The following is a 17,316-nucleotide window of genomic DNA, read 5'->3' on the forward strand; positions in this document are numbered from 1 at the left end:
GGTGGCAGAGACTTGCCCCAGGACACACCAGAAGTCATTGATCCAGTCAAGGAGGGTGGTTTGGGGTGTCCTCCCCCAGCCCCTTCCCCAGGACCCAGACAGATAGAGGCAGCTCTGGGCCAGGCTGAGTCACAGTTGAGGGTTTATTGCCAGTGTTAGGAAGAATGGGGGTGGCTGGAGGGCTCAGGAGGGTTTATCACTGGACACTGGGGCCATGAGTGATAGGTGTGCTGCTGCCCCTCTGCCACCCCAGCTCACCCCAGGGCTAATGTCTCAATGTCCAGCCTCGTCAGTGCCTGAAAAAGGGGATCTACTCACAGGAAGGGGTTCTTGGGGGACTCCCAGGATTTAACTTTCACCAAAAAACCTACCATGGAGGCCAGCAAGTCCTTGTTCTCCAGTGAAAAGGCCTCAAGCCTTACCAGAGTGGCCCCAGCTCAGAGTGGGATGTCAAGCTAGGCCATTCTTAGTTTTGGGGGACTGGCCAGCTCATCTTGGCAGCTCTGGGCTCCCAGCCTCTGTGGTGGGGACCAGGGGCAGGGGCAGGACACATCCCAGCTGATCTCTACCCTGGAGCCTTGAGACATCTTCAGGGCTGGGGATCCTAGAGAGTCATTGACCACTCATTGGGCATTTGAGCCCCTGCTTCTCACAGACTGGGTTTCCTAAGGGTCACTATCCTGGTAGGCCCTCTCTTAAGCCCCATTTCAATCCCAATCAGATGATGTGTTCTGGGTAGGGGTAGGGGTGGAGGGAAAGCTCTCCCTCCTGACCTCCCAGGCCAGGCCAACCCATGCTCAAGAGTGAATGCACAAAGCATACACACTTGCTCGCACGTGCGCACACACGCACATGCACACATACACACATACCCCTAAGGGACAGACAACGTGAGGACCACAACTCAGCCACTGACTTTTTGGGGACCAGTGGGAACCACTGGCCACAGCTTTGGGAAAAGGATCCAGCAAGGAGTTTGCAGGGCTGGTAGTCTCCCACGCTAAGGACCATTCTTGTGGGTGCCCCTGCCTGAGGGGATGTGTGTCCATCCATCACTGGGTCCTCGGCAGCTATTGTGCTGAGCCCAGGCAGAGCATCAGTGGGGCCTGTGAGTCAGGGCAAAGGGGAGTCCTAAATCCAAGCTGGGGGAGACATGTCCCCACCCCTCCTCAGCATGACCCAGGGGAGAAGGTGTTTGGGGTTCAGAGAATCATTGCCAGGCTGTGAGAAGTGACTGGCCAGCGAAACAAGAGCCCCAAACTGCCTTCTAGCCCCAGGCATCTCTCCTGCCTTTCCGGTGTGTGCTGAGGAGAGAGCCGGAGGAAGGAAGGCTGGGATGCGGCACCCGGGAGGGTCTGCCTGCCTCCACCTTTTGCCTCTTAACTTGCCAGAGGCTGGGAGGCCCCCCTAAGTGCTCACTGGATTGGCTTCTGAGGGTGGGATCCAGGCCACCATAGGAGACCCTGGCCCAGGGGGCCATGAGAGTAGCACAAGCAGAGTCTGGCCCCTGGGCCAGGGCCTTGGGCAGAGGCAAGGGAGAAGCTTGTTCAGGCAGGGCCCAGGGATGCCCCTTAGCTCCCAGCCCCAGGCCTGACACAGGCCCTCAGAGATTCAGTGGACATATAGACGGCTGGACAGGAGGGTGACAGGTCCTGTGCCAAAGTGGATGGAAGGGGAGGAAGAAGAGAGTGGACAAGCAGAGAAGGTAGGTCTGGTGGCCTCCCCCTTGGTCCAGCTCTCACAACAGTCACGGGTCACACACACGGCCGCAAGCAGAGATAGACAGACTTGCACACTGAGTCTGCCCAGGGGACTGAGTCAGCCGCTGCCTGTCCATCCTGGGGGCTCCCCGCCCAGCCTAGGAGCCCACGACCTGGCCGGACCACGTCTCGTGGGGAGTGTGTGGGGCCAGCTGGGTGAGCACCACCTCCACAGCTTGGAACTTCTGGTTCTTGGGCGGGATGGGGCACATCTTGTAGGTCACCTCGTCACCCTCCACTGGGACGTACTCTCCCTCGATGCTGGAGGCAGGAAAGGGACATCAGCCCAGCAGCACACCCAGTCCCTGAATACCCTCCGCAGCCTGGCCTGAGAGCAACCTAGCCTCCCTCTCAGAACCTCATCCCACTAATCTGTAAAATGGGAAGCATAAACTGTCCCTTCCTCTGTGTTGTTTTGGTATTAAGTGAGATGTGAAAGAGCTCAGGGAGATTCCAGAGGAGACTTGCAGGGGTCCCCAAACTTTTTACACAGGGGGCCAGTTCACTGCCCCTCAGACCATTGGAGGGCCGCCACATACAGTGCTCCTCTCACTGACCACCAGAAGTGCCCCTTCCAGAAGTGTGGCAGGGGGCCGGATAAATGGCCTCAGGGGGTCGCATGCGGCCCGCGGGCTGTAGTTTGGGGATGACTGCACTTCTCCAGGTCATGCCTGGCATCTGGGCTGGGACACAGGCCTAGACCCACCTGCCTCTCCTTGCCTACCTGACTAAAGGCCCCTTCCAGAAAGAAGGGTCCAGGACCTGGCCCAGCCTTCTCATCCCCTGATGCTGAGACAGGGTCCCAGGGCTCAGCCAGTGTTTTTTAGAGCTCTTGGTGTCTGAGTGCCCCCTTCCTACCTGGCCCCAGATCTCCACCCCCTCTCATGTACCCTGGCCCAAGTGACAGGAGGAGGAAGATGCCAGGAGCACAAACCTCAGCCTGTAATGGGAGAGACCTGAGGAGGCATTTTTTGAGGCCCTGTTGGGACCCTGCAGCCAAGAACAGGGAGATGAGAGGGACTTGCTGAGATGAAGGATATGGGTCAGGACTCACTCAGACACATGCACGAAGATGTCCTCTGATCCATTCTCAGGGGTGATAAAGCCATGGCCTTGTGAGCGTGAGAACTGCTTGCAGACGCCCTTGAACACAGGGCCAGCCGAGGCACGGGCTGTCCTAAGGATAGGGTAGGGGGATTGGAGCTGTGGCCAAAGGACCTCCACATCGCTCCTGGGCTCTGCCTTTGGAGCCCACCTCAGGAAACCCTCCCCAGGCCAGAAACCACAGTTATGCTAATTCAGTCCTCTCATCCCATTGACAGAAAAGGGGACTGAGGCCCAGAGAAGGGAACTGGCTCTCCCAGGACACATGGCACGTGGGTCTCATGACTCCCAGCCAGTCCTCTCTCTGCACAGCATCCTGCCCTCCTCACTATCTCCTGAAGCAATGGTATTTTATTTATTCACTCATTTGTTATTTATCCATTTTTTATCATTTATTAAGCACCTGCTCTGTGCCTAGCCTTGGGTTGGACACAAGGAACACTCAGCACTTGCCATTAAAAAATTCCTCCTGGCTGACCAGGTGGTGGCGCAGTGGATAGAGCATCAGCCTGGGATGCTGAGTACCCAGATTTGAAACCTGAGGTCACTGGCTTGAGCAAGGGGTCACTGGCTTAGCTGTAGTCCCCTGGTCAAGGCACACATGAGAAAGCAATCAATGGACAACTAAGGTGCTGCAACTATGATTTGACGATTCTCACCTCTCTCCTTTCCTGTCTGTCTTTCCCTGTCTGTCTCCCCTCTTTAAAAAAAAAAAATTCTCCTTTGGCCAAGCCAGGTCAGTCTCCCTGTGGATCTCACACATCCCCTTCCCCAGTTGACTTATCCAGTGACTCCAAAGGTCAACCCCATGCCTGCATTTTTCCCAGGCTGTTCCATCTTCCATATTCATCCTTTACTTGATACATCTTCTAAACCTAGCTAAGACATCATCTACCCTAATGTCTAATGCTGGGTCCTCACTCTCAACGCTGCCAGAGGGAGTGAATGGTGGACGAATTCCCTCTGAATTGTATGCAGCTGTGGGCTGAGACTTTGTCTAAGTCATCACTGGATCCACTGGTCAGCAGCTCAATAAATCCTTGTGGAATGAATGAATGAACACTAGCAGTTACTGTAAAGTTTGTACATGGCTTTCCTGTCCTTGGGAAAGAACAACAGGGGCTACAGAAGGATGGGGCTGAAGCCTGGGAGAGGGGCAGGTACTCACGCAGAATACGTCCTGGTCCGTTTGGTGGGAAGGGGACTGGGAAGGTCCCGAGATGAAACACTGCCCCGCTCCCAGACCCTGCTGCCCTCTCGGTGGAAGGGAAAGGTGGGCCAGACTGGGGACTTAGGGGAGTGGAGTGGGCGCACGACTGGGGGTGATGTGGGCTCAGAAGTCATGGTGGGGCCAGCAGGAGAGCTGGGTGGGCTCCCAGGCACAGGGGCCGGTGAAGGGTTAGGGCGTCCTTGTGGGCAGGGCCCGGCCTGGCCCTGCTCAGCAGCCTCACAAGCAACAGGCTCCGTCTGGAAGGGGAAGAGAGATAAAGGTTAGTGTGGTCCAGGATGGGCAGCTTCCGGACTCTGAGCACAAGTCTGAACAGCTGGCTGCCTGTGACTCTACACTGAGCAGTGTTAGGCCACTCATAGCCCTTCTCTGTCAGTGTTCTCACCAGAAAGATGAAACAATCATATAACCTTGCTACAGGCTGAATTGTATTTCCCTAAAATTCAGGTGTTAAAATCTTAGCCCTTAGTGTGATAATATTTAGAGATAGGACCTTTGGGAGGTAACTAGTTTTAGATGAGGTCAGGAGGGTGAGGCCTCTAAGAAGGATTATGTGTTAGAAGATACCTTGGAGCCTGACCAGGCGGTGGTGCAATGGCTAGAGCATTGACCTGGGATTCTGAGGCCCCAGGTTTGAAACCCAGGGTCACTGGCTTGAGCATGAGCTCATCTAGTTTGAACATAGGCTCGCCAGCTTGAGCATGGGGTCCCCAGATTAAGCATGGGATCATCGACATGATTCCATGGTCGTTGGCTTGAGCCCAGAGGTCACTAGCTTAAAGCCCAAGGTCACTGGCTTGAGCCTAAGGTCACTCACTTGAGCAAGGGGTCACTGGCTTGGCTGGAGCTCCCTGGTCAAGGCACATATGAGAAGCAATCAATGAACAACTAAAGTGACACAACTAAGAATTGATACTTCTCATTTCTCTTCCTGTCTGTCTGTCTCTCTCTCCCACTCTCGCAAAATAAAGAAAAGAAAAAAGAGACCTTGGAGAACTTGCTTTCTGCTTTCTCTTTCTGTCAGGTGAGGACACAGTGAGAAGAGGGCCATCTACAAATCAGACCCAGACTGTGCTGGCACCATGAGATTAGACTTCTAGCCTCAGAACTGTAAGAAGTAAATGTTGTTTCAACCCCCATCTGTGGTATTTTGGTATGGTGATTCACCCTGAAGAAGACTAACCTCCAAGTCCTTCCAGCTTCAAGTTTAATTCTCTAACTCCAGGGGCCCAGCAAGGGGGATGGATCCAGGGCAAGTGATGGTTAGGAGCACAGTTTGGCAGTTTCAAAGCCATAGATCTGGGTTTGAATCTCAGCTTTGTCCTTTGTAATTTGGTGACCTCAGTTCTAACATGGTAGGTGGGTGTGTGGGCTCTGGGCCTAGATGGCCTGGGTTTGAATCCTGGCTTTTCTATCTACAGGCTGTGTGGTCTTGGTCGGCACTCTTAACTCAGTTTTCTGCTCTGTAAAATGGGGATAGTGTTAGTTCTTGCTTCATAAAGAGGTTGCTGTGAGGATTAAATGATTTTCCACATGCTTAGAACAGGACAAGGGTATGGTGAACTCTTGGGAAGGTTGGTAATTTTTTTCTTAGCCCCATTTTGTCCTCTCTGAAATGGGACTGAGAACACTTACCATGCAAGGTTGCTGAGCATTCAATGATTTAGTGCATATGTGACAGCATTTGGCACCTTGTAGATACCCAATAAATTGCTATTACCAGTGATAATCAATAGAAATTCCCATGTTGTCTAACCTGTGGTGGCGCAGTGGATAAAGCATTGACCTGGAGTGCTGAGGTCACCAGTTCAAAACCCTGGGCTTGCTGGGTCAAGGCATGTATGAGAAGCAATCATTATGCTTCCTACTGCTTCCCCCATCTCTCTCCTCTAAAATCAATAAATAAAATCTAAAAAAGAAAGAAATTCTCATGTCAACAGCTTAGTGTCTAGGTGACCCTGAAAAAAATCATCCTATATTTTCCTCTACTGAGGAAGACAACATAGTTTCCCCATCCATGTACCTACCCAACCTCCCTCCACCCACGGGTCAGGAAATCTTGGACTGGAAGAGGCACTGCTGTGAAACCCTGGGGAGCACAGTTTGGTATATTGAGGCAGGCTGTTGACAGAGCCTGGGTCAGGCAGCCTGCCACAGTGGGGCTCAGCTGGATGCCTGGATGGAAGAACTCTAGCTTGGCTGAGTATTGGCTACTGATCTTGGGTAACACTTAACCTGGCCTCAGCTTCCCCATCTGTACAATAAACCCTGCCTCACTCTTCAGAGGCAGGGGTAAGCCTGGGAATATAAAGAAACTCCTGGAGTCCATAATCATTTTGGACTCCACCTCTTTGCCCCCATTCCTTTACTCCCCCATTCCCTCACCCACATGCCCTGGGGTCAGAGGTGAATCCCTGAGCTGCAAGTCTATTTCTGGCCTCCATATTGCCTGACCTCCCAAGCCTGGAGTTTCTAGGGAAGTGTTTAAGGCTTCTTAGGAGGCCAAAGCCAGGGAAGCCCAAGAAATACTGTATGGCAGAGCTGGAAGAACAAGGACACACTCGTTCAACCCCCGTCACTGGAGCAGTCTCCTGGCTTCTGTTCACGGTCACACAGCAAATGGGATGTTTCTGGGTCAAGGTAATGAGCTACTTCTGCCATCCTTGGGAGTGGAGGTGAGACTCCCTCCACCTCAGCAGCCCACCCCCACCACTCCCTCCACCCAGGGAGAGAGACTAGCACCTCATGGCCCTTCACAGCCCTCCATGGCCCCAGGCCCCACATAACCCCCTCAAGCTGATGTCAGCTTTTTTTCTCTGAGCCCACTCCAGAAGGCAGGAGTGAATCAGGTTTGGCAGTTTCATCCCAATTTATTATTTTTAAATTAATTAATTAATTAATTAAGGTTTTTTAGAGAGAGAAGCAGGGAAAGAGAGACAGAGAGACAGGAACATTGAGCTGTTCCTGTAAGTGCCCTGACCAGAGGGAAGGGAAGCATTCATCTGTGTTCCACTTAGTTGTACATTGATTAGTTGCTTCCTGTGCGTGTCCTGACCAGGAATTGAACCCGCAACCTTATTGTTTCGGGATGATGCTCCAATCGACTGATCTAACAGGTCAGGGCCTATTTTATTTTTTAAAGATTTTGTTTATTGATTTTACAGAGAGAGGAGGAGGCAAGGGAGTAAGAAGTATCAACTCATAGTTGCTTCACTTCAGTTGTTCATTGATTGCTTGTCCTCTGTGTCTTGACCAGGCAAGCCCAGGATTTTGAACCTGCGACCTCAGCATTTCAAATCAATGCTTTATCCACTGCACTACTACAGGCCAGGTTATCCTCATTTTAGAGAGAAGAAAATGGAAGCTTTAAGAAGGGAAGCCATCTGCCCTGGCTGGGTTTCTTAGTGGTTAGAGCATCTGCCTGATACATCAAGATGGGGTTCGATCCCCCATCAGGGCACATACAAGAATCAACCAATGAGGCCCTGGCTGGTTGGCTCAGTGGTAGAACATTGGCCTGGCGTGTGGATGTCCCAGATTTTATTACCCGTCAGGGCACACAGGAGAAGCGCCCATCTGCTTCTCCACTTTTCTTCCTCTTGCTTCTCTCTCTCTCTCTCTCTCTCTCTCTTCTCCTCCCCTCCTGCAGCCATAGCTTGATTAGAGCAAGTTGGCCCTGGGTGCTGAGGATGGCTCCATGGCCTCTGCTTCAGGCGCTAAAAAATGGCTCCGGTTGCAATGGAGCAAGGGCCCCAGATGGGCAGAGCATTGCCCCCGACAGGCTTGCCAGGTGGATCCTGGTTGGGGTGCATGCAGGAGTCTGTCTCTGCCTCCCCTCCTCTCACTAAAAGAAAATTTAAAAATATAAAAAGAAAAGAAAAAAATATATAAAAAGAATCAACCAATGAATGCATAAATAAGTAAAACAGATTGATGTCTCTCTATATGAAATCAATCAATATATTAAAATTTAAAAAGAAGAAAAAGAGAAGCCATCACGCATAAACTTGTACATGAATGTTCATGGCAGCATTCTTCATAATAGCCAGAAAGTAGAAACAACCCGAAGGCTCCTCGATTGGTGAATGGATAAGCAAAACGCAGTTCACCATACAAAGTAGAATATTATTCAGCCAGAAAAAGGAGTGAAGTGCTGATGCAGGCTACCAAATAGATGAATCTTGAAATCACTGTGCTAATGGAGGAAGCTAGTTACAAGAGACCACATAGTGTACAACTTCATTCAGGAGAAATGTCCAGAATAGTTAAGTCAGTGGAAGCAGAAAGCAGGTGAATGTTTACCAGGGGTTGGTGGAGGGCAAAGTGGGGAGTGGCTTCTAATGAGTTTCTTTTTGGGGGGTGAGTTTCCTAAAATTGACTGTGGTGTTGTCACACACTTCTGTGAATATTTCAAAATCTACGAATTTGCCCACCTTAATCAAGCAGGTGAATTACATGGTTTGTGAATTATATCTCAATAAAGCTGTTACCAAGAAGGAAGACAGGCAGGAAAGCCTACAATGACAGCCAGGAAAGCACGAGATGCCAGGCTCTGTAGCACACTTCTAGGTGTCCTTGACCCCACCTGGACAAGGGTGTCAGGCTGTGGGGACAGAAGCTCTGCCTCCCTCTCTCCAGGAAGCAGGGAGGCCCTGCCCACTGCATAGTTTTTCCTTTTATATATATATATTTATTTTACAGAGGAGAGAGAGAAAGGAGAGAGAAGCAGGAAACATCAATTCCCATATGTGCCTTGGCCAGGCAAACCCAGGGTTTCAAACCAGTGACTTCAGTGTTTCAGGTCGATGCTTTATCCACTGCACCACCACAGGTCAGGCTTCACAGTTTTTCTAAGCCAGGTATTGTGCTTGGTGGTGACAGCCAGTGCAGGGAAGTCCTGGAGGGATGGAGGGGAGAGACAGAAATGGGGGAGGGGCAGAGGCAGCCCTCAGTGGTTACCAGGAAGACGCAGCTGAGCTGGGCTGGCTCTGGCCAGCCAGGCTGCCCAAGCTAAGGCCAAGTGAACATGGCTCTCAGGAGGTGGGAAGGGGAAAAGGGGCCCCAATTATCCAGGGTTAGCCTGATAGGAGAGCAGCCCTCTTTTTCTTTTCTCTTCCAAATGGGCTCCCCAAAATATACCAGCAGCATCTAGCACCCACAAGACTTACTGAGGCTGCTCCCCCACTACATCCCCCTACACTGGGGGTGTCCTTGGGAGAAAGCTGGGAGTCTGCCTTAGGGCAGGAGGGGCAGATGAAGCAGCCCCCACAGTGGTGCTGCTCTGGGCCCTCCCCCATCTCCTTCCTCGTCTGGAAACTGGGATTACAAAACACCCTCCTTGAACAGTTCCTAGGAGGAAGAAGTGGGATGGAATGTGAGGAGCACAGAGTGGAAGCTGGGAAATAGGCTGCTCCCCCCAGACAGCACTACTGAGTTGGGCAGGGAGTAAAGACAGAGTGGGGGGAGGAGAGACCCAGCTGAGCTAGGCCAAGCCCACCTTTCACTCCCCTCCTCCCCGCCTCCCCAGGGACTCATCAATCCACTAGATCTCTGCCCCACCCTTTATAGCTTCTCCTTTTATTAGATTCCTGCAATGGACCTTTAAGGCTGGTGCTATTATTAGCCCATTTTGTAGATGAGAAAACTGAGGCTCAGAGAGGCTAAGTATCTCACTGAAGGCAGGCCACAAAGCAATTAATGTCAGAGCCAGGACTCAAACCAGGGCAGCTTGAAGTGGGAAGTCAGGAATCCTACTGACTTGTTCTGTGACCTTGGGCAGAGTCTTTCCTTCTCTGGGCCCTGGACTGGAAGGAGCTGTACCACTCCCAGCAATGTAGGTGACCAGGTAAGAGACATGCAGATCCTTTCTCCACAGGGCTGCTGCAGAAAGGGGTGAGTAAAGATGGGGCTCTTGTCTCAATACTGTATACCTGCAAAACTCTTTTTATAGACGATTTTTCATTTTTCAACCTCCCAGTTACCCTGAAAGGTTGAAATTAGAATCATTTCCATGCTATAGATGAGAAAACTGAGGCTTAGAGAAGATACGTGACTTGCTCAGGATCACACAGCAGATTAAGTGACAGACCCAAATTTGTCTGAAGGTCAACGGTACTCTTCCTGGGAGGATAAATTCTGCTCTTAGTTCAGCCAAGACAAAGCTGGATTTTTCCCAGAAGAACTTTCCCTGAGAAACTAAAGGGGAAAATAAACTCCTCCAATAGCAGAGAAACATGTATCTGTAGAACATTGCTTCTGTTCAAACAGACCTACAGCCCAGCTCCCAAAGGCCATGGTGTGCCCATCTGGGGGCATTTCCTGCCAAGGATAATGCCCTTCAGAATTGGCAGTCTGAGCCTGAGAGGACAGCTCAGATCCCAGACGGCCCTGGCTCTACAGTGCCCTAGCTGAGCGACCCTCTCTTTCTGAGCCTTGGTTTCCTCCACTGTCAAATGAACAGGGCTAGGGCTAATGGGAGCACCCTGTCTGGTTGTGAAAGGAGCCAAGAAGCTGTGAGTTTTGGCTTTGACCCCCATCCCCAGCCCTGCTCCTCTTCATTAGCCTGCATGAAGGCCAAACCCCAGCTGACTTGTGATTCTGCAAATAAAAGGGCCAAGGGACACAAAAAAAGAAAACATCAGGGCTGTTGGGAGATAACTGAGTAAGGCCCTTATAATACAGCCAGCATTACAGGACCATGGGACTGTGACTCAGCCCTATCAGCAGGTGACCATTGCCCTGGTGCTGGGGCTCCTCCAAACAATTCTCAGCTCCCCTAAAAGGGCGTGACAGGAAATAGCTGTCCGAGTCCTCTCTTTTTTTTTTTCTTTTTTTTTTTTTTCTTTTTTTTTTTTTAATTTTCTTAAGCTGGAAACGGGGAGAGACAGTCAGACAGACTCCCGCATGTGCCCGACCGACCGGGATCCACCCGGTACGCCCACCAGGGGCGAAGCTCTGCCCACCAGGGAGCGACACTCTGCCCCTCCAGGGCATCGCTCTGCCGCGACCAGAGCCACTCCAGCGCCCGGGGCAGAGGCCAAGGAGCTATCCCCAGCGCCCGGGCCATCCCTGCTCCAATGGAGCCTTGGCTGCGGGAGAGGAAGAGAGAGACAGAGAGGAAGGAGGGGGGGGGTGGAGAAGCAAATGGGCGCCTCTTCTATGTGCCCTGGCCGGGAATCGAACCTGGGTCCCCCGCATGCCAGGCCGACGCTCCACTGCTGAGCCAACCGGCCAGGGCCCCGAGTCCTCTCTGGACCAAGTGAATAACCTCTTCTTCTGGGTAGATCAGGGAAAGCAAGCTTCTTTAACCATGCAGTGCTGTGTGACCTGGGACAACCACCTGCCCCTCTCTGGGCCTCATTAAGAAAGATATATATATATATATATATATATATATATATATATATATATAAATTATATATATATTAATTTTATTTTATTTTTTTTAGTATTTTTCTGAAGTGAGAAGCAGAGAGGCAGAGAGACAGACTCCCGCATGTGCTCAACTGGGATCCACCCAGCAAGCCCACCAGGGGGCAATGCTCTGCCCATCTGGGGCATTGCTCCATTGCAACCAGAGCCATTCTAGTACCTGAGGCAGAGGCCATGGAGCCATCCTCAGCGCCTGGGCCAACTTTGCTCCAATGGAGTCTTGGCTACAGAAAGAGAAGATAGAGATAGAGAGAAAGAAAAGGGGGAAGGAGGGAGAAGCAGATGGGCGCTTCTTCTGTGTGTCCTAGCCAGGAATCGAACCCAGGACTTCCACACACCAGGCCAATGCTCTACCACTGAGCCAATTGGCCAGGGCAAAAATAAATTTTATTTATTGATTGATTGATAATAGGGAGAGGAAGGGTGGAGAAGGAGAGAGAAAGAGAGAGAAAAACATCAATTTGTTGTTCCACTTATTTATGCATTCATTGGTTGATTCTTTTATGTGCCCTGAAAGGGAATCAAACTCACAACCTTTGTGTATTGGGACAATACTCTAATCAACTGAGCTACCCGGCCAGGGTCCTGGGCCTCACTTTTTACCTAAGCTACACAAATCACCACTGGTCAAGATGACTACTGAGGGTCAGTACAACTGTCCTCTGAAGCTGTCAAAACACATGGAATCAGTGGAAGAAAACTGAGTGCCAGAAACTAGAACAACAGACACAGAGGACACACCCCCACCCTCAGAGGATGCCCAGTCCAGGGTGGGGAACAGACAGATGCCTAGAATACAGTGTGAGAATCCTGACACAACAGGTCACGTCTACCACTACTAATTACCAACTATGTGCCACAAGGGGTGCCAAGCCCATTGCCCTACTTCCTCATTTAATCCTCACAATACTGTGCAATAATTGCCATTATTATCCCCATTCTTTAAAGGAGTAAACTAAGGCTCAGAGAGGTGAAGAGTCTTGCTGGAGTCACACAGCCAGTCAGGGGCAACACTTCTTCAACCTGGAGACCTTTGAGGGGTGTATCTTCAACCCCTGCCAGAGGAGGGGAGAAAGGCCCAGTGAGCCCCCGAAAGCTCCTGTTCTCCCTAGAGAAGGAAGGGCAGGGCTGTGGGAGAGCTGGGGACTCAGGGCCCACTGGCCTCTATTTTTGGCTGTGTGCTGACTCAGACCATGACCTTGGCTGAGTCACTTGCCAATTCTGACAAGCTTAAAAACAGCTCCCCCAATAAAAATGTTCCAGCCCAAGCCTCCATTGTGGAGAAGTAGACAGGTAAGGAGAAGCTTGCATTTCCCTGGCCCCTCCTCCACCCCAGTCTCCCAGACACTCCTTAAAATACATCAGTTCCAAAGCTGCTCCAGCAGCTGGAGGTGACCTAATTAAACTTGGTTCTTTCCCCCTCCACAGCCTCTGCGTGTGCAAGCGTGCCTGCGTGCATGGGACGTGGGGGGTGGGCTGCCCCAGCCAATACTGAAGTTTGAGATCCTGTCAGTCTCGTTCTTGACACGTGGCCATGCTGCCTGGCTGACTGTTGTGATTAAGGCCTTTGGGCATCCCTTGCATCACTGAGGGTGGGGATGCCACAATGGGCACTTTCAGAGTCGTGCTCACATCCTGGCTCTGCCAGGCTGTGTGACCCTGGGTAAGTCACTTTCCAACTCTGAATCCCCCTAGAGAGAGGAACAGACTGGTTCAAAGTAACATGTGAAGTGGCCAAGCTTGAACTCCAATCAGCATGACCCCAAAGCCCTTGACCTTTCCAGTGCACTATGCCATTCATCGTGGTGACCATCATTTCACTGGTTTGTGGACAGGACAGAGGAAGAATCCCCCGCCATCTTATTGCTCCACATGGACAAAGGTCCCAGCTGCCCCAAGCCCCTTTTCCACCAGGCTCTGAATCCTTCCTGGTCATGCTGGTTGTAACCAGTGAACATGACCAGCTCAGCCAGGCCCTGAGCACCCTCTGCTGGTGCCACTCTTGGGGATCTACCTCCAGACCAGCTTGCAGATGTCTCCTTCCCACGGACCAGCTGTGTGGGACCCCCCCAGTGCCCTCTGGGAGGGAAGCACCCCTCCATGGCCAGTGGGCATCCATGAACATTGCCCACCTGTCTCTCTCCAGGTTTGGAAGAGGCATCTGCGGCCAAGACTGTCATCTGGCTTCTCCCAGGTTCTTGTGCAGCCACCTCCTGCTTACATCTATCCTTTTTCTTTCTTTTCCTTTTTTTTTTTTTTTTGTTTTTGTTTTTGTTTTGTATTTTGGAGTATGGCTCAGACAGATCCAGAGGGGCAGGCAGGTATGAGAACATAGATGTTTTAGGGAAAGACTTCAAGGAAATGGTAGGAGGGAGGCTGGGAGGAGGAAACATCCAGATTGTGGAGGATACAGAGGCTTCTGAGATAAAGTCAGATTTGGGGAACTGGCACCCCATGCTCCAGAGGGCTTGAGACAGCCCCTTCCCAAGCAGTGGCCTCTACTGAAGTACACCCAGGTGGGCTCTGTGCCAGGTTCCCAGAGGTTGCCCGCCCCCCACCAGGGTGCACTTCCGCCTCCCCGCCCCTCCCAGAGGATGCAGCAGTTTACACTGTATTTATTATTGTTCTCACTCTGCATCCCCCTCCCCTCGCCCTGGGAAGAGCCTGCAGGCTGGCAGCTTGGCAAGAACCTGCTGTCTCCCTAGTGGGTGCCAGCATCATCGCCCCTTATCTCTGCCTGGACTCCCTGTGCCAGGGGCAGGCCACTCAGGGACTTGGCGCCAGCAGAAGCTACCTCAGTCCCTGCATCCCACCGCCGGGGGCCCAGCAGCCCCTGGCCTATCATCCCTGCCCTCCAGGGGCTGCACCCCAGCAAGGGTAGAGGTCAGAGTCAGACTGGCGAGTTGGGGAGAGGAGTGACTTCAGGAAAGGCAAAAGCTATGGGTGGGGTGGCTCCAAGGTGAAAATAATAGCAGAGAGCCAACTCTCCAAGCCAATTAACACCATTTTCCCATTGCTTTGGGAAGAGAGTCAGGGTAAGACAGCTGCTCCCAATCCAACTGTCTGTTCCAGACGGTCCTCCCCAGTCCCAGCTCCAAAAGTCCCCAGAAAAGGCCCATTATGTTCTCTCCTGCACTTTCTGTTCAGCATCTGGTAGGAGCATGTTATTTCAATTATTTCTCCAGTCATTTCTCTCCCCCTGGTTTCCAGGCAGGAGGCTGCGGCTTGGCAGGTGCCTGCTGTTCTCTGCCTCTAGAGCCAGACACATACACACAGACACACACGCTGTCTCACAGGGAGCCGTACAGCCTCAGCTTCCCTAGGGGGCCTGGGAGAAGGCGGTGGAAGGGGCATGGGCTGGGGAGGGGGCTTATCTATATCCCCTCCCACATCCCCTCTGTAAACTGAACTGGGCTGGGTCAGCCCTAGGGGAGGTACCCACCTTCCTAGCCCCCCCCCCATATCTTACCTCCCTCTTTCATCCCTGCCAAAGCCAGATTCTAGAGCTGGTGTGGCCTCCATCCCCATGCAGTCCCTTACCTCTCCCTTGCAGCTGAGGTCGGGGGCTGCCTCCTGCAGCTGGCTTTAGTACTCTGCCTCTCCGAGGTGCTTGGAGCTGGACGCAGGGGATGGGTCTGAAGGATGTGCTGTGTGTATGAGCGTGTGCGTGCGTAGTGCGTGCGTGTGTGTGTGTGTGTGTGTGTGTGAGAGCATGCGGCACCTCGGGCCCCTCACTCACTCACACACGCCTTCCTCTTGACGTCAAGAAGAGCAGGAGGGAGGGACTGGAATGGGAATTTGTACTCCCTGCTTAAAGGGACACGGGGTCCAGACACCAACTCCTGAGTCAGGGACAGGCTGGGTGAGAGAATTAGCTGCATCTCTCAGGGCCCTAAAGCTTCTTTTGGAAAGTGGCTTCTTTGCCAGGCTATGGTATAATTTGCTCTGCCAGGTGGGAGTAACTGCTGAGGAATGCAGGGAGGAAGAGCTAGGGGCAGCTGGCATTCCTGGCAATTAGAGAGTACGTGAGGTGGCCAGCGAACACATGAGGGTATTTGTGTGAGTGTTTGTGCTGCTGGGGGGGGGGGGCGGGGAGTGGTGGTGGTGAGTCTGGAAGGATGGAGGCCACAGCAGAAAGGGCCCCTTAGAGGGTGCTCCAGACAAGGGTGTGGTAAGCCAGGTCTCCAGGAACTCTCATATCTTCCTCTCCCTTCTGGACCTTCAGAATGTCCCCTGCCCTCCATTAGCACCAACACTGTGCTCAGGTCTGATCCTCATTTGGCTCTGAGATCCTTGTGAATGAATGAACGTTGGCAAGTCACAAGAGCTCATCTCTGTAGGCCCTTGAGATATTTCTATTGAATTGAACTGAGGTGGACCCTATGGGAATGATAAGCTTGCTACACACCCTGCAGCTTGAGACTCTCCCCCCTCCCTGGGGAGATCCCGAGTTTCTACATCAGACAAGCCTGGGTATGAATCTCGGAACCAGCACTTTCAAGCTATGTGACCTTGGGCAAGTCTCATGATTCTGATCCCCCACAGCTTTGTAAAGTAGGGAAGAGAGGGCTGTTGAGGTTCAAGTGCAATATGTACACAAGCCCTGGGCCATATGGAGGAGGCCTCCCCCCAAAGGGGCTTCTCCTCCTTCTTCCTGTCCCTTCACCTCAACCTCAGCCTGGAGGGAAGGAAGACTTTCCCTGTGTACTCTCAGCAGGCTGGAATTTTCAAAAGAAATCTTATTACAATAAATAGGAAGGGGGAGGTAAAAGGGAAACAATCATGAAAATACAAATAATGGATAAAATTAGCTAGTAAGGTACACTTAGGGCCTCCCACCTGTCAGGAACCTGCTTTGCTCTCATTAAAAGCTTACACCAGGCCCTGGCCGGTTGGCTCAGCAGTAGAGCGTCGGCCTGGCGTGCAGGGGACCCGGGTTCGATTCCCGACCAGGGCACATAGGAGAGGCGCCCATTTGCTTCTCCACCCACCCTTCCTTCCTCTCTGTCTCTCTCTTCCCCTCCCGCAACCAAGGCTCCATTGGAGCAAAGATGGCCTGGGCGCTGGGGATGGCTCCTTGGCCTCTGCCCCAGGCGCTAGAGTGGCTCTGGAGGGCAGAGCGTCGCCCCTGGTGGGCGTGCCGGGTGGATCCCGGTCGGGCGCATGCGGGAGTCTGTCTGACTGTCTCTCCCCGTTTCCAGCTTCAGAAAAATACAAAAAAAAAAAAAAAAAAAAGCTTACACCAGCCTGACCAGGCGGTGGCACAGTGGATAGAGCGTCAGACTGGAATGCAGAGGACCCAGGTTCGAGACCCTGAGGTCGCCAGTTTGAGCGCGGGCTCATCTGGTTTGAGCGTGGGCTCATCTGGTTTGAGCAAAGCCCACCAGCTTGAACTCAAGGTCGCTGGCTCCAGCAAGGGGTTACTCGGTCTGCTGAAGGCCCACGGTCAAGGCACATGTGAGAAAGCAATCAACGAACAACTAAGGTATTGCAACAAAAAACTGATGATTGATGCTTCTCATCTCTCTCCATTCCTGTCTGTCTGCCCCTATCTATCCCTCTCTCTGACTCTCTCTGTCTCTGTAAAAAAAAAAAAAAAAAAAAAAAAAAGCTTACACCAGCCTGATACTGTGTGTGTGTGTGTGTGTGTGTGTGTGTGTGTGTATGTGTGTGTGACAGAGACAGAGAGAGGGATAGATAGGGACAGACAGATTGGAAGGGAGAGAGATGAGAAGCATCAATTTTTCCTTGTAGTACCTTAGTTTCTCATTGATTGCTTTCTCATAGGTGCCT

The 17,316-nt window shown here is 52.0% G+C and overlaps 1 protein-coding gene across 2 annotated transcripts; it reads right to left on the minus strand.

Annotated features, from left to right (window-relative positions):
• Positions 1-125: 125 nt before the first annotated feature.
• CSDC2 (cold shock domain containing C2) lies at positions 126-15,425 on the minus strand. 2 transcript variants are annotated; one of them, XM_066256827.1, is made up of 5 exons: positions 15,064-15,425; positions 5,849-6,001; positions 4,033-4,331; positions 2,815-2,937; positions 126-2,021 (listed from the first exon to the last, which is right to left on the minus strand). In XM_066256827.1, exons 3-5 carry the CDS (start codon positions 4,206-4,208, stop codon positions 1,859-1,861), a joined length of 462 nt encoding a protein of 153 aa, XP_066112924.1. In that variant the 5' UTR covers positions 4,209-4,331; positions 5,849-6,001; positions 15,064-15,425; the 3' UTR covers positions 126-1,858. The 2 variants fall into 2 exon arrangements, with proteins under 2 accessions (XP_066112924.1, XP_066112915.1); XM_066256818.1 differs by lacking the exon at positions 5,849-6,001 and having other exon boundaries at positions 15,064-15,424.
• Positions 15,426-17,316: the final 1,891 nt, after the last annotated feature.

This window comes from Saccopteryx bilineata, chromosome 1 (genome assembly GCF_036850765.1).
Source record: "Saccopteryx bilineata isolate mSacBil1 chromosome 1, mSacBil1_pri_phased_curated, whole genome shotgun sequence".
NCBI classification, from domain to species: domain Eukaryota; kingdom Metazoa; phylum Chordata; class Mammalia; order Chiroptera; family Emballonuridae; genus Saccopteryx; species Saccopteryx bilineata.